Source organism: Perca flavescens, chromosome 4 (assembly GCF_004354835.1).
Source record: "Perca flavescens isolate YP-PL-M2 chromosome 4, PFLA_1.0, whole genome shotgun sequence".
Classification (NCBI taxonomy): domain Eukaryota; kingdom Metazoa; phylum Chordata; class Actinopteri; order Perciformes; family Percidae; genus Perca; species Perca flavescens.
The window spans coordinates 22,782,641-22,799,969 of NC_041334.1; the positions used below are offsets into that span (position 1 = coordinate 22,782,641).

Here is a 17,329-nt window from a genome sequence, read left to right on the forward strand (position 1 = left end):
ACGGGTCAATTTGACCCGAAGTCAACACAAGGGTTAAAAGGATTTCAGCACACCTATGCAACCGTAAATTGTATTTATTGATAGCTACAGTAAAATAATGTAATTAGTCTAACAAGTACAATTTATGTTATGCTTGCTTGTAGTTAATTGTAACTATTACATGACATCTTTTTCACATCAAAAATGTGTAAAACATTTATGTAAAAAAGAAAAAGAAGAAAAAAGTTGGATCATTAGATGGTAAGAAATGAGTCTTGGTTAGTTCGGATGGGATGTACCTACGCCTACTATCCAGCCTTTTCTCACTTATGGCCCAATCCAAACACAGCCCACCTTGCTCACGCTGCTGACTCCTTCACTAAAGCCACAGGAGAAACTAGCAGCAAATACCTGTATAACCTGTATATCTGAATATAGTTTTTAACATTTAGATTTGTATTCTCAAATAGAGGATATACAAAAATAAGATATAGGCAGTTTTTAAACGTTTAATTTACAAAATAATAAGACACTTAACAGTTCACTATTCAGTCAACTTGGCTTCCTCTGGATTTGGAGGTTTCCTTTTAAGAGGAATAACATAGATCCCATTCTTGGCCTCTTTTAGTCTCCACCATCGACCCAACCTGCAGATAAAAACAAACAAACGTAGAATCAGAGGTAACCGATACAAACCGACTACATCATCCAGATAGCATTTGAAAGATTGTTTTATAGGTTTTAAACGGATCCACCAACAGTGGTGGTTAACCTCTTCTAGCAGTGTCTCAAACCTTTGTGGAAAAAGTGAATCAATGTTAAATCAGACATTGAAATCAGAGCAAATACCACCCAATATTTAAAATGTGTGTGGGATCACACGATTTCAAAACTGATCACAGAATTTGTATGGGGGGGCGTCTCTGGCTGATGATGCTAGTTGCTAGACTTCCTATTACAGATGTTTATGGAAGTGACTGGAGTTACTTTAGCCTTCAGGTTATGTTCAGACAGCCAGCTCCGATTGTAACGAGAGTGCTTTATTAACTTTATGCAGCAGAAAAACCCTCATAACAACCAAAATCTGCAAATCAGATTTAAACCACATCGATGGAGTTACTGGTTGGTATTTTTTGACCATTTCAAATGAGGCATCCAAAACTGTTTAAGATGTACGGTCAAAGGCAACATGTGTGGTGGTTTAATTATCCACTGTACACCATAAATAATAAACATCCATCATTATATGTACATTTTCTGGAATTCACCTACATACAAATAAATATATTTCCCAATGTAAATTACCTGTTCTTGAGTTCATTTCAATCAACTAATGCCATTTCAAGCTACTATCACTTCTTTCAAGAATACTGGAACAAATGTAACACTTTTTCACCTGTGACAAAGGCTGAGAGATGGATTAACACTGCCATCTAGTGTGCATTTAATTTACTGAACAGGACCCTGCACTGCATTTAGTAAGTTGGACCTCTACAGACAGTTTCCATGGAAACATGATCATAAGTTCACTTACCTGTGCTCCTGTCCAACTCCTGCCACCAAGAACTGACCGGAGCTCGAAAACTTCAGACTGTTGATGAAACCGGACTGAGAGAGGAAGCAGAGGAAGCAACACAAGAAGATATTTTGCTGTTATGGCAGCCAGGAATGCATTTTAAAGAACGCGTATAATTGTCTAAAAACACATCTTATGTAAATGTGACCTTTTTCAAGAGGAGGAAGTAAGCTTACCACTGGCACACTGAATAGAGGCTGCAGCCCACGGTAATTCTGGCCACACTTCCACAGCTGCACCTGAGAGTTGTGTGAACCTACACAGAAGAAACCATCGTAACTAACGGACATCACTACAGACAGCAGAACATCTTAACCCTTGTGTTGACTTCGGGTCACATTGATCCGTTTTCAATTTTTGTTTTATTTCAGAAAATAATTAAAAACCAAAAAAAAGGCGTCAAAAAAGAAATGTGTTTTTTTTCCAAGGTTGACGGGAAGAAAACAAGGGTTAAATATAGCTAAGCTAAACATAAATGCATTGACCGTTCTACACGTGGGTTTTTCCAGACACTTAATCAGGACCAAGTTCATTAATTATATTGATTAAACTTGGATTCATAAAAAAAGACAACTGAAAAGGTTGAATTTAATGCGTCCAGCACATGATGAAGTGAATGTATGCGAGATAGTAAAAAGCTGGTTAGGAGGACCCTCACAGCTAGAGGCACCTGAGGCGACTGTATCTGAGTTCTGAAGCGCTGCTACCGAGGCGACCCAATGAGGCTGCTCCAGCCCTGCATCACCATGGCGACCGTGAGCCTGCTTAACTGTGCAGAGAGGCTTCTTCTTGTTGACACTCCACAGAGACACAGAGCTGAGGTCGTTCACAAAATTGAGAGCGGGTACGGAAGAGAAACACAAATGAATCTGTTAGATTCTGAACGCACACACACACACACACACACACACACACACACAAAAATTGTAAAAGCTGCTACTGCCTCACCCATCATCAGCTCCTGTTATCATGTGCTCCTCGTTTATGAGCTGGATACAATCAATTGAACCCCTGTAGGGAGACACAATAGTGACAAAGCAAATTACAGTGGGGGAAATAAGTATTTGACCCCTTGCTGATTTTGCAGGTTTGCCCACTTACAAAGAATGCAAAAATCTACAATTGTAATCATATGTACATTCTAACAGTGAAAGACAGAATCCCAAAGAAAATTCCAAAAAATCACATCATATGAATTTATTAAAATTGATAACCATCTGATGAGGAAAAACAAGTATTTGACCCCCTGGACAAACCGCAAGTATTCTGGCTCCTACAAGCCAGTTAGTCTTTCTTTAAGACACAGCCCCAATCCGAACCAATTATCTACATCAAATACACCTGCCTCACCTCGTTACCTGTATAAAAGACACCTGTCAACACCCAAACAACCAGCATCCAACATCACCACCATGGGCAAGACCAAAGAGCTTTCTACGGACATCAGGGACAAGATTGTTGATCTGCACAAGGCTGGGATGGGCTACAAGAGAATCGGAAAGCAACTTGGAGAGAAAAGATCAACTGTCGGTGCAGTTATCAGGAAATGGAAGAAGCACCACACCACCGCCAACCTCCTCGGTCTGGGCCTCCACACAAGATCTTGCCTCGTGGGGTGTCCCTGATCATGCGAACGGTGAGGAATCATCCCAAAACCACAAGGGGGGAACTGATGAATCAACTGAAGGCAGCTGGGACCACAGTTACAAAAGAAACGGTTGGTAACACACTACGCCGTCATGGATTGAAATCCTGCAGCGCACGCAAGGTCCCCTGCTCAAGAAGAAACATGTACAGGCCCGCATGAAGTTCGCCATTCACCACCTGGACGACTCAGAAGAGGCCTGGAAGAAGGTGATGTGGTCAGATGAGACCAAAATAGAACTTTTTGGCCTCAACTCAACTCGTCGTGTTTGGAGGGCAAAGAACACCGAGTACAACCCAAAGAACACCATCCCCACCGTCAAGCATGGTGGTGGCAACATCATGCTTTGGGGTGCTTTTCAGCCAAGGGGACGGGACAACTCCATCGTATTGAGGGGAGGATGGACAGGGCCATGTATCGTGGAATTCTGGACCGACATCTCCTTCCCTCAGTGAGAGAGCTGAAGATGGGTCGAGGATGGGTGTTTCAGCACGACAACGACCCTAAGCACACCGCCAAAGCAACAAAAGAGTGGCGGAAGAAGAAGCACATCAAGGTTCTGGAGTGGCCTAGCCAGTCTCCAGACCTGAATCCGATTGAAAATCTTTGGAGGGAGCTTAAAATTGAGTTGCCAGGCGACAACCTCGGAACCTGAATGATTTGGAGGCTGTCTGCAGGGAGGTGGGCCAACATCCCTGCCGAAATGTGCACAAACCTTGTCACCAACTATAAAAACCGTTTGACATCTGTGCTGGCCAATAATGGCTTTTCTACAAAATATTAACATGCTGTTTGTCCAGGGGGTCAAATACTTGTTTTTCCTCATCAGATGGTTATCAATTTTAATAAATTCATATGATGTGATTTTCTGGAATTTTCTTTGGGATTCTGTCTTTCACTGTTAGAATGTACATATGATTACAATTGTAGATTTTTGCATTCTTTGTAAGTGGGCAAACCTGCAAAATCAGCAAGGGGTCAAATACTTATTTCCCCCACTGTATGTTGTCTAACCGAAACTGCAAGACATATAGATGAATATTAGAGATACAGGATTATTTATAAAAGCTAAAAAAAAAAAAAAAAAAACATTAGAAAACAATAAAGACAAAAAGGAGGCAAAAGAGGAGTCACAAGACAACCCTAACAACACATTACAGTTAGAGATGCACAGATTGCAAATTCTTCAGCCGATACCAATGTGTAGAATTTTCACTTGGCCGACGTCGATACGGATGCTTGTCGTTTTCTTTTGCGCCAGGTAAACAAATAAATGGCATTATGAAAAAATATTGAACCGTCTTCATCACACTAACTTTGAATGAGCAGAAAATCAAAGAAATGGACAAAACGGTTTCACTGTGTTTTCTCACCATGGCCTTGGCAAATACTCAATTCTGATTGGCTGCACGGTGTCCATTAAAAAGAGATATGACACCTACTAAGGAGTTCAGAGGCCTGTACTACGAAGCAAGATTTGGCGTTAACGAGGTAACTTCTGGTTCAACCCAGGGTTTTGTGTATCACAACGGTGGATCACTTGTTACTGGGTTAAATCGCCATGGTAACTTATGCTGAACACCTAACCTGGTCAGGAGCAGGTTATTGGAGATTAGAGATCAACCAGTGTAGAAGCACCGCCTACTGACCAATCAATACTTAACGGCATCATCGTTCTTAGAAGATCTGTTGGAGCTCATTGCGCTTGTAAAAGTTACACCATTTAAGAGAGCGATAACCCCGTTAACATTCCCTGATGGGTATTTTTATGAAAGATATAGATTTTCAGCAGAGGGAATTATGTATAGTCTATTTGTCGGCTTCTTGAGCCGTGTGTTGCCAATGTGCACATCGGTTTGAATTATGTTTTTATATTTTTTTTTATTTGCTCTCACGATGGCCACTGCCAGAGTTGCAACTGAAATAATAATAGGCTAAAGCAACGACAGTTTATGGAAAGCACAAGTGTAATTATGGTCACATCTTGTGCCTGACTGATGGGGAAGATTAATTGATAAGCATTGTGATTTACGCATTTACAGCATCTGCTTTTTTTTTTGCCAGCTTTCCTTCCGGTTTTAGGAAACAGCGCCACTTTTATGTGAACGTGCGCTGCTGGATTGGGAAGCCCTGGGTTGAACTAGTTGTTCACCACCATCGTGACACAGCTTGTGCGGGACCGTGGTCGTTAGGTTTGGTGAAGCCGGGTAACTGAAATAAATCCAGGGCATGTTGATCTTGCTTCGTAGTACAGGCCTCAGGTGAAACTGACTGTTTACCGTTCTAAATTAATGTGCTGCATTAAATGAAAAAGGAAATCTGAATATCCCAGGAAAATCTTCAAGGGCCAGCTCCTGCGTATGATGGTGCGTTCCAGGCAACCAGTAACTCGTGTTTTCACATCCTTCTACCCGTGAAAGTGTCTGGAATGGCAGTCAAACCCGTAACTTACTACTCGTGAACTCGTACCAGATGGTTGTGCTCCCAGTTCCAGTTTTTGACGTCACACACACAAACAACAATGGCAACCCCCGTTGATGCTGTACAGACACCGTTTATTAACAGTGATAAGTATAAATAAATAAATAGACATAAATAGGCAACGTAACTCGTGAGTCGTGACTTGAAGTCGTAATTTACGGGCTAAAAACTGTGTCTGGAACGCAGCATAAGACTATACAGTACAAGTCACTCTTAAGAATTCAACACAGAACATTGGGCCTCATTCACCAACCGTTCTTACGAAGAAATGTGTTCTTAAACCCTTCTTACGAACTTTTTACGAAGATTCTGGCATTCACTAAATGTTTTCTTAACTTGGATTTGTTCTTAGCTAAGAACAAAATCTACGAACACTGAAAAGCTCTTACGCACATTTGAGTGATGACAATTTGCTCCAAATGATTGCTTACTGCATTTTATTTAATTCTACAGTCGTTTACAATGATAGTATTGTACTGTAATGTATTTCTGACCATTTGTTGAAAAAAATATAGTATGCAAAAAAAAAAAAAACACTAACACTGCAATTTACATCAGCAATTAAACTGATTAAATCCTGCGTTATTTGATGATTGATCGCTATTTATAGGGCCAAAATGCAGTGGTAGAATGTAACAAAGTACAAATTCGTCCTAACTGTACTTAAGTACATTTTTCACATATCTGTACTTTACTTAAGTAGACTCAATAGTGCATAGCCTACTTTTGACTTTTACTTGGTTACATTTTGCAGCAATTATCTATACTTTCTACGCCACTACATTTCTACAACGTTCCGTTACATTTTCTGATCAGTTTCCCCCCTGCCAAAACATCTTCCTGACCGTCTCACGTTTGTCTCACCAGTAAAGTTTGGTTGCCGTAGATACTGTATATATGGGGCGCCGCTGATCCAAGCCGGCTCCGGTGCTGCAGAGCCCCTGGTAATACAAGACCCTCGGTAATACAGCCTCCGGTAAAAGTGAAAACGTTTGCTTTTATTATTCCCGTTTTTAAATCAAAGTTGCTACATCTATTTCTCTCCACAGCGTTGTTTACTCCTCCGCCAGGCTGCATAAGACGCGTTCATATATCTTATTTATTTGGCTGGACCTGTTCACATCTCCCCATTTGCGCTGCTTCACACACTTTATTTGCTTACTTGCATGGTTAAAGAAAATAAAACTGTCTTAAAATTAGGGCTGTCAATCGATTAAAAAAAATCAACTAATTCATTGCAATTTGCTGTAATTAATCGCGATTAATCGCTTTTTTAAATTGAGACTGAAGCTTGTAATAATGGATATTTAAATGCTAAATCACTTAACTTTGCAAATATGAAGAAAAAAACAAACAAGGAAAGGTTCTGCTAAGTTCAGAATGTTTAATATCTTTCAGAACAACAGCAGCAACAATTTGGCTTATTTAGTCCTGCTGAAGGCTGCTGGAAACGGCTAGAAACTGTCTGACTTGAGAGCAGATTTTTGTCACCGCCCGGCTGCTGCTGTCGCCTGCTCTAAATCTACTTTACAGGCGAGGCGCAGTTCATCTCCAACGAGCCGAGAGTTCAGTCGGCGGCAGGGCAGTCGGGACTCACACGGAAATGGCGAGCGGAATGAGGTGACTAGTCTCTCAAAATCTGACGAAAATCTTTTAAACTGACCTTTGTTGAGCTAAAATGAAGACAGATTCAGCAACTGCAAGGCCCATTTCTCGCTTAAAATGTTTTCAGAAACATGTTTCAGTGAACTATCTTAGTACAATATGAGATCGTATTCTGAACGGCCGCCATGACAGTCTGGCTCTCAATATCCAGAGAAAACAAACCCATGTGACGTGTTCGTCCAATCAGCTGCCGGTTTTCATTAGTTGGGCAAAAATACAGAGTAGCGCCGCCTGCTGTTATGTAGACGTATTACGTTTCTCAGCCGCCACATGAAATAAACAAACACAGCTGCGTTAATTTCGTTAATTTTTTTTAACGAGTTAAATATTAAAGAATTAACGCAAAAATTAACGCGTTAATTTTGACAGCCCTACTTAAAATACGTTTTCTTATGCTAATTAGGAACAAGTGGCACGCGCTTTCAGTTAAGAAAGACGTGGGATTCATCAATCTAAGAACACAGATGCGAACAATTCTGCTGTTTAAGAACACGTCATGAATCTGACGTAGACTTTTCTTAGGAACCTTCTTAAGAACATATTTAAGAGAAAACTTCGGAAGATATTGGTGAATGAGGTCCATTGTTTTAACTGTTTGTTCTTATTGTTGTATCAATATTTCTTCTATTTATGTCAGTGTTTAAGGAATAAACATAACTCAAAAAACTTAAGATTCATGGACAATTCTCACACTCATTTAAAAAAAAAAAGAAAGTATATTCAAAAGTTAACTCTTAAGACCATTTAGCATTCTGCATTATTCAATCATTACATGCATACATTATGAATTAAATATACTGTATGTGTGACAAGTGACAAAAACTGGTTACATTACCGTGACACCTGCACTGATCTGAGTTTCTTACATCATCACCTCACTACTTTTTCTGATTGTTGATTCCCTTCACTGCTCACTCGGGAAAAAGCTTTCAACTTTGAAAAGTAATACTTGCTAACTTGACAGTATTAAAATATGCCTCTTAATTATTGTAATCCCCAGTGTTTTCATATCGTAATTTTTGACAAAAATGATTTTCTTGCCTAAATCATCTCCTCATGGTGCCGGCCACCTCTGGTAAAATTGCCTACATCCTCAGTTTAACAGGTCATGTGATTCTAAACCTTTAGTATAATGTCAAGAGTGTAACTTAGACCGTTTTATTTTGCCTAAGTCAAAAGACAATGTGACTTAGGCAATTTTACAAGCTTTTCAAAATGGCAGCCGCTACAAGAAGAACAAAAATCTACCACTCTATCACTGAAGTTATTTCAATGATTCAGGGCTTGTCCCCAATTGGTAAGTGATGAGGCTTCTGTGCAGGTAAACACACTGATTGTTGAAAGAGTTGAAGGTTTAAAATTGCCTAAGTCACAAAGGTATGTTCAAAAATTTGCCTAAGTCATTTATTCCTCTTATGTTGCATAATTGACAGACATTGTTATTAGTATGTCAATAGTCATCTATTGTCATAACATTTGAGTGAATTTATTAATAAATATACATATTCAGTATTTGGTTCAGTTTTTTGTGTTTTCTGAAAAACCTGAAAAAATGACATAGGCCATTATTTTAGGAAGGTAACGATATGGAACTGACAGAAGACAAGGCATGAATTCAATGGTGCAAACAGCGAGAGACAAAAACAGAGAAAAGGACAGACAGACTCACTCGTGGCCGTGGAACACCAGCTGAGATTCCTCGGCTATCTTCCACACCCGCACCGAGCGGTCCCTTCCTCCTGCAGTCACACAGCACTCACGGCTCAGACTGTCCAGTCCTGTGATGGCATCCTGATGCCCAAAGCTACAGCGAGTCACAATCACAGTTAAATTCACACTTTCAAGACAAATGCAAGTGCTTCGGAGTGAGATAAATTATTTTCCGATTAGTTACTCACAGAGTTTCCACATACGCATTCTCGTCCACATTCCACACCTTTATTGAGCGATCATGAGAGGCGCTGTACAGATCATGAGTTCCCTTCCTGAATGAAAGACCCTGAGAAGGAAAAGACATTTAATATGATTCACAGGATGACTTCAGCACTACAATAGCTACACAACTGGTAAAAAAGGGTTATTCCATGTAACAGAGAGAAAGAGGGAGAACGTACCGAAACAGGCCCTTTGTGTCCTGTGAATTTATATAGATGTTTACATGTTTCTGCCTCCCAGATCATGATCAGTTTGTTCACGTCTCCAGTGGCCTAAAATAGGTTGACAAAGAGGGTCCTGTTACAATGTGTTGTCGCATTTTGGCAAACTACTGGCCAAAGCAGGATGCTGAGAGACTACTACAGTGGGGGAAATAAGTATTTGACCCCTTGCTGATTTTGCAGGTTTGCCCACTTACAAAGAATGCAAAAATCTACAATTTTAATCATATGTACATTCTAACAGTGAAAGACAGAATCCCAAAGAAAATTCCAGAAAATCACATCATATGAATTTATTAAAATTGATAACCATCTAATGAGGAAAAACAAGTATTTGACCCCCTGGACAAACAGCATGTTAATATTTTGTAGAAAAGCCATTATTGGCCAGCACAGATGTCAAACGGTTTTTATAGTTGGTGACAAGGTTTGTGCACATTTCGGCAGGGATGTTGGCCCTCCTCCCTGCAGACAGCCTCCAAATCATTCAGGTTCCGAGGTTGTCGCCTGGCAACTCGAATTTTAAGCTCCCTCCAAAGATTTTCAATCGGATTCAGGTCTGGAGACTGGATAGGCCACTCCAGAACCTTGATGTGCTTCTTCTTCAGCCACTCTTTTGTTGCTTTGGCGGTGTGCTTAGGGTCGTTGTCGTGCTGAAACACCCATCCTCGACCCATCTTCAGCTCTCTCACTGAGGGAAGGAGATGTCGGTCCAGAATTCCACGATACATGGCCCCGTCCATCCTCCCCTCAATACGATGGAGTTGTCCCGTCCCCTTGGCTGAAAAGCACCCCCAAAGCAGGATGTTGCCACCACCATGCTTGACGGTGGGGATGGTGTTCTTTGGGTTGTACTCGGTGTTCTTTGCCTTCCAAACACGACGAGTTGAGTGGAGGACAAAAAGTTCTATTTTGGTCTCATCTGACCACATCACCTTCTTCCAGGCCTCTTCTGAGTCGTCCAGGTGGTGAATGGCGAACTTCATGCGGGCCTGTACATGTTTCTTCTTGAGCAGGGGGACCTTGCGTGCGCTGCAGGATTTCAATCCATGACGGCGTAGTGTGTTACCAACCGTTTTTTTTGTAACTGTGGTCCCAGCTGCCTTCAGTTGATTCATCAGTTCCCCCCTTGTGGTTTTGGGATGATTCCTCACCGTTCGCATGATCAGGGACACCCCACGAGGCAAGATCTTGTGTGGAGGCCCAGACCGAGGGAGGTTGGCGGTGGTGTGGTGCTTCTTCCATTTCCTGATAACTGCACCGACAGTTGATCTTTTCTCTCCAAGTTGCTTTCCGATTCTCTTGTAGCCCATCCCAGCCTTGTGCAGATCAACAATCTTGTCCCTGATGTCCGTAGAAAGCTCTTTGGTCTTGCCCATGGGGGGTGATGTTGGATGCTGGTTGTTTGGGTGTTGACAGGTGTCTTTTATACAGGTAACGAGGTGAGGCAGGTGTATTTGATGTAGATAATTGGTTCGGATTGGGGCTGTGTCTTAAAGAAAGACTAACTGGCTTGTCGGAGCCAGAATACTTGCTGTTTGTCCAGGGGGTCAAATACTTGTTTTTCCTCATCAGATGGTTATCAATTTTAATAAATTCATATGATGTGATTTTCTGGAATTTTCTTTGGGATTCTGTCTTTCACTGTTAGAATGTACATATGATTAAAATTGTAGATTTTTGCATTCTTTGTAAGTGGGCAAACCTGCAAAATCAGCAAGGGGTCAAATACTTATTTCCCCCACTGTACTTACCAAGAATTTTCCATCTGATGATATGGCCATACACAGGATATGCGCTGTATGTCCAACATGCCGATCCTCTGTACCTTTCCTTCCGCCAGGCATTGTGTGCAGTTTCTTCCCAGTCTCAACATCCCCTGAAGATATAAGAAAAACCATGAATTGAAACAAATCAGACCATTAATCACAGCAACAGACAAGACAATTTTCATATTTATCCACATCCATTCCCCCCCTCAATTTTCACGCATACTATTCTCTGTAGTATCAAAAACCAATTTTCAGGATTTTAATATATACTAACACTTAATGATGGAGCAGTCTTTGGCAGCAGAAAAGATGAACTTGTCATCAGAGCTGATGACCAGACAGGTAATTGGAAGTTTGTGTCCTCTTAAAACCCTGATTTCTGAAGCATCTGGCGGCATGAGCTAAAAGACAATTAAAGAAATTAAATAAAGAGTATTCATCAACAGCTTTTTTTCCCTTGAAATATTAAGACATGTTGTCGAGATTGAAGAGGTGCAAATCCCCATACTTACATCTTTGGCAATAAGCCGCTGAAGCTTTCCTTTTTGTTCAAGCTGAGGGACAAATCACATACACAGCAAAATCAATAACATAGACCAGTGCATGGCAACTGACCTCACATTAAATCCCGAAAGAAATACTGTGCCTAAGATCAAGGACACATGTTTAGTTTTGAAGCCAGGTGAGGAGACACAATGAAGTCAAACCCCCAAACACACCGGATACCCACCTCCCACACAACACTTCCAAAACCAGGGGTGAAATAATATGAAATAAAAATGATATTGCGGCAAACACTAATACATTCATGTGACCCAGTTGAGCATATCAACATTTTGATGTGCTCAGAGATCCACACATCTGGGTTAGGTTAGCGTTTTATTAATTTAATGATCAAACTGAAACTACACTGTCACTAAAATAAACGCACAAAAAAAGTACAGGGGTGGTGGACAGTGACAGGATAATTAAAAGTGAGGGGGTCATGTCTCATGTCCCTAGTGGCAATTACACTCTGATGACTATGCCACTATGATGCATTTTAATACAGAATGCACTCTTACCACGTCTTCTTGAAGTCTTCCAGCAATCAGATCAGTCTCAAATGAGTCTTCTTCTGCTTTATCTTCCTCTGATGAATTCAGATCACACAATAAATACATACAGTCATAAAAGTAATGTTATACCTCTAAGTTATGCTGTTTGGATAATACAAGCATACCTTCTTCTTTTAGCTGTTCGAGGTAAAGTTTGGCTAATCTAAGCTTCTTCTCCTGTGGCGTTTCCTCATAATCAATCTCTTCCTTGGACTGTCTTTTTCTGGGCACTACAGGACTGAGCAATAAGAAACAAAAGCACAACAAATGTATAACTTCTGTGTTAGTTCTGTGCTTTAAAATCGGGACCAAACAGCAGTAAACAATGCATAACCCCAAGTAAGCACATCAGAAATTAACCTCTCTGTCTCAGAGTCGCTAGAAATCTCTTCGTTGTGTTTGGAGTTGGGTTTCTTGGCTCGTAGTTTGCTCTTTCCACCTGAGTCCCCATCAGCCTGCAGCAGGAGAAAGAAAACGGAGGGTTTGTAATGGCATACAATGAGTGACTGAGTTAGAACAGCTAGCTAGAGCTGGTAAATCGCATGTGGGAACCTGCTGGTTTGCTAACGTTACTCGGGTTTAGCTTACTTGCTAACAGTCAGCTCACTTACCTTTCGTTTCAGCACTGCTGTATTTTTCCCTTTTTTGGCAAATTTGGGGTTTTCTTTTTTCTTCATAAAGAAAGGCGAAGACATTGTGGCACGCGACAAGCGGCGTTTCACAGTAAACTATAGATATAGTTAACTCAACTTTCTTCAAGGCAGCAAGTCAACATAGAACCCACATGGGTACACTGCAACCGAACTAGGAAGCTGAAGTCACGTTTAAAGACAGACGGCGATTGGCTGATCTTCACAGTTCCTTCAAAGCGTCCCGCCTTCTCTTAAAACTCAGAATTTCCATTGGTTCAATCAAGAATTTAGATGAGCAGGAAACTGTACTGAGGTAAAATACTTCCCTCGGGGAATACGTTTTCGCAGCTTTGTTCCGCACATAATTGTAAAAAAATATAATTTTCCCAACACAATAATTTGTTTACAAATGTATACCATGCATACTAAAAGATAAATGCAGGAGCAGTATTTCACACATATTTAACCGAAAACGTTTTGCGCGGCTGTTAAAAATTAGCCGTAATTGCATCAGGATCTATGTACTGCACTACTGCAGTAGTACTACTACTTCCTCTACTACGCAGTATTTGCATTTACTGTGCTGTGTCTGTCCTCACTGAGTGTGGTTACAGTTTATCCGTGAAGTAGAGCTGAACGGCCAGGTGAGCCTCCTCTGAACCGCCTAACATTACATATCATATGCATTTGATAATGTATTGAAACGACAGTTTGTATCACTCAGTTGCTCTAGCTGGAGGCAATCTGGAGGGGTTGAGGAGGCAGGGGGAGGGGGATGTGACGTGAACTAACTTTTCATCTTTGTCTCAAATGACTTACTGTAAAATTAACAGTCAAACAACGTTGAGCGACTGAAAAAGTTTTACTCAAAAGTTTGACTCCATCTTGTGCAGAAAAGCAGTGCTTGATGTGTCAACTGATCAATCTTTACTCTCCCAGATTATTATTTTTTAACCCCATGCCACCCAAGAGAGACGCAGGAGCGGGTCCAACACAACCACCAGTCAAGATGATAAAAATCGGCCCTGATGCCCAGGAGTTTGGTTGTGATCCAGTGGAGGATAAGTACAGGTTGGCTCAAGAGTCCAGCTACTCACCTCCTTTTCCAAACAATGAGGTGAGAGATGCTATTTAATTGTGCATAAAAAAACAACTGTTATTTACCTTACTACGCATGGAATCTGTTCATGTGATTTCTTCTCATTTGGCAGCATGAAACCATTGAATTTGATGAAGAAAATATTGCAAGCCCAGGCATCAGAACAGACACCATCAGTCTCCTCATGAAAATAGAGCAACTGCAGGCACAACTCAAATATGAACGCAGATGTAGAATTTTGGCCGAGAGAGAGCTGAGGGAGCTGAAAGGTGGGTGGAAAAAGATGACTGTTAATTAATGAGTTAATATAGCCAGTGAAGGGTATAACACGTGTTGGGCTTTTTAATGTTGATTCTGATATTGTTTTAGACCAAAACAATTCAGACAAAGAATAGTTTGTTACAGGTGATGCTTTGTGTTTGTAATTTTGGAATAATTTGCAAGAAGGCTTCTACAGAAAAAAAACAATTCAATTTGGTACTAAATAAAGGGACAATTTTAATTGTCAATGTAACTACAGTCAATAGTGTAACCTACAGTCTAGTCAGTGCACAGCAGATCATGTAAAGATGTTGTACCCGTCTACAGGCGAGCATACCATTGAACATATTTTGAGAATGAACTCAGTAATTACTGAAATAATTAATTACTTTTTATCTGTGAATAAATTGTCCTCCTTCTGAGGACATTCCTATTGGCCTTACAATTGGTATCAAACTGCATAGTTAATTTCAGGAAATTATTTAGCAAATTCTAAGAAAATGACAGACCTGTTAAAAAGTATTACCAAATTAAATAAAAAGGATTTATTATGTTTTACATACCTGTAATATGTGTAGAAAAGGCATTAAGACCACCATGTAGAGCGATAAACATTTAATGAGCAGTTAAATGAAAGATAAAATGTGAAATTGTTGTGATTTTCTTGATTCTTTTTTTTTTTTTTTTTGGCTGTTGGCATGTCAAAAGTTTTGTCAGTGGGAGGGGCTCTACTAAAATCCTAGCTAAGGCCCTGAGCCACATGCCATCTAATGTTAATTATTGTATGAATAAACTTCCTCTGTTTCAGCATTTTTAAAGTGGTTTGACACCTTTTACAGAGATGAACACTCTCATGATGCAGATGAGGCACACAGCACATGAACTGCGAGTCACTCTGGATCACGTTCTCCAAGGAGGCGAGGCAGCAGCAGCACAGCAGAACTCTCAAGATAAAGCTATCTCTTTCCTGGCTGATCCTGAGGATGAGATGAGAGAGGATCATAATCTCTCAGAGGTCAGTGCTCATATACTCCATGTCTTCCAATAACAGCACAATTTTGGGAAGATTGCTCAGTTCACTTAAAGTGCTCATATTATGCCTTTTGGCTTTTCCCCTTCTCTTTATTGTGTTATATATCTTTTTGTTCACGTTATAGGTTTACAAAGTGAAAAAGCCCAACATCCACCCCAAAGGGACTTACTTTCTTCCAGAGAAAACACTGTTCACAAACTGCTCCAAACATCTCTATAATTGTAGTCCAGCATTTACTTCCTTGACAAACGTGCGTTGCTTTTTAACACACGTGATAATGCTCATCTAGCTGCTAGCGTGGCACGCCCTCATACTCTGCAACTGACTAGCTAGCTGTGCTGACCTAGCTACTGCGCATGTGCGACTCTCAACAAAGATGGTACAGAAGTGGGATGCCTCACTCTGTAGCTAAAACCAAGAGCTCAACACACAGTGTGAAAAAAGGAGCTGCAGCAATGTGCATTACTTTTGAAGATTAAAGCACATAAACCTATTCTGGTACAACCTCTAAATACAATTATGAACCTGAAAATGATCATAATATGAGCACTTTAAATTCAGTTATCGCTGGAGAGCTAATTATCAGTGCTCCTGTTTCAAGATTTTCCAAGTAATAGGTTTAAGACAATTTTACAAAAGTGATAGTGTCAGATTCAGCCATTAAAGCATCTTAATACATTTATAGTTTTTCTTCTTTGCCCGCAGGACGATCAGAACTTGTTGTATCTCTCAGAGAATCTCCGTGTACCAAGAAATCTTTATGAGCGCATTGCAGAAATCGCAGACTACAAAAAGTACACGTCGGCACTGCTGATGATACTTTTTGACAGAGAAACGTTGGCCACACACTCTCTGCAGGGCCGGAGGAACACCTTTACCGGAGAAGATTGCCACAAGCCTCAACTCCCCCCTGAGATCTTGAGAAGTATACTTGGTAAGATAAAGAACGTTTTTGAATTTCAAGCACACAGACCTTCTTGGTAGATGCTCATTATTTATGAATGTGATAATGCAAAATGGTGATTAACATAGTTTATTTTGCTTCTTCTTGCAGATCACGTGGCACTCAAATTTGGCGTTGATAGCAGCCAAATAAAAACTGCAATCCGCACAAAGTTGAATAATGAGGACAAACTATTAAAGAAGAGACTGGGTATGGGTAAAGCTGAAAACAAAGCTATTCAAAGCTTTTGCCAAGATGCTTCACTCCTGCCTGAAAATGGAGAAATGAGAAATGATTCTCAGGTATAACCTTTGGTGTCTGCCTTCATATGTTGGTCACCAGTTTTTCATGCCTGATAGAAATGTGTGACAGGTTGCAGGTTTTTTAATCCACCTGTCCTGTAGTTTATTCAGTATTGGTATCTCGTGCTTGAAGTTAGGTAGCCTAGTTGGTTATTTTTTTAACACTTTTTAGAGTTTGTTTTTTTACAGCTGTTGTTGTCGGTCGTGTGTTTGAAATGTGTGAAGTTTAATCTGGTGACTCTACCAAGACGTTTAACAGCACTATGAAATGTCACATGTGTACTCGTCAGTGGTAAAAACAACCAAGTGTTCTTATTTTATTTGAGTTAGTAAGTGGCTATGTCTAAATAACAAGTCTGTGAAGTCGGTCTTTTTTGAACATTTATACTGTTATAACTTTCTGTTTTAAAAATAGGGTTGCCATTTGTACGCTGTTGTTCATGACAAACTGCATTACACCAAGTGATACTGTGTTTCTAGAATAGTTTTGTTTGCAGTTGCAAAATATGCTGTAAGTGATAATTAATCTCCCTGCTTCCACAACATCTATTACATCAGTTCTCTGTTGTGCTTACCTACGTGAGGGCCAATAAACCGTTAGAACTGATATTGTTCTGTTATCTTAACTTGGACCCTTTCTTACATCATTTACATAAATTTGTTTTCCCAGCAACCAATAGGTGTCAGC

At 40.3% G+C, this 17,329-nt stretch overlaps 2 protein-coding genes across 3 annotated transcripts; one reads left to right on the forward strand and one right to left on the reverse strand.

Annotated features, from left to right (window-relative positions):
- Positions 1-470: 470 nt before the first annotated feature.
- On the reverse strand, positions 471-13,395 carry rrp9 (ribosomal RNA processing 9, U3 small nucleolar RNA binding protein). 2 transcript variants are annotated; one of them, XM_028576301.1, is made up of 15 exons: positions 12,983-13,395; positions 12,732-12,826; positions 12,497-12,609; positions 12,339-12,406; positions 11,787-11,828; positions 11,549-11,675; positions 11,257-11,381; positions 9,461-9,553; positions 9,245-9,345; positions 9,016-9,150; positions 2,504-2,566; positions 2,214-2,371; positions 1,732-1,811; positions 1,514-1,587; positions 471-626 (listed from the first exon to the last, which is right to left on the reverse strand). In XM_028576301.1, the coding sequence occupies exons 1-15, from the start codon at positions 13,064-13,066 to the stop codon at positions 524-526; spliced, it is 1,461 nt and encodes a 486-aa protein (XP_028432102.1). In that variant the 5' UTR covers positions 13,067-13,395; the 3' UTR covers positions 471-523. The 2 variants fall into 2 exon arrangements, with proteins under 2 accessions (XP_028432102.1, XP_028432103.1); XM_028576302.1 differs by having other exon boundaries at positions 2,226-2,371; positions 12,983-13,393.
- On the forward strand, positions 13,306-17,318 carry LOC114554449 (uncharacterized). Its single transcript, XM_028576303.1, has 6 exons — positions 13,306-13,647; positions 13,943-14,120; positions 14,215-14,371; positions 15,203-15,378; positions 16,102-16,330; positions 16,451-17,318. The coding sequence occupies exons 2-6, from the start codon at positions 13,962-13,964 to the stop codon at positions 16,645-16,647; spliced, it is 918 nt and encodes a 305-aa protein (XP_028432104.1). The 5' UTR covers positions 13,306-13,647; positions 13,943-13,961; the 3' UTR covers positions 16,648-17,318.
- The last annotated feature ends 11 nt before the right edge of the window (positions 17,319-17,329 follow it).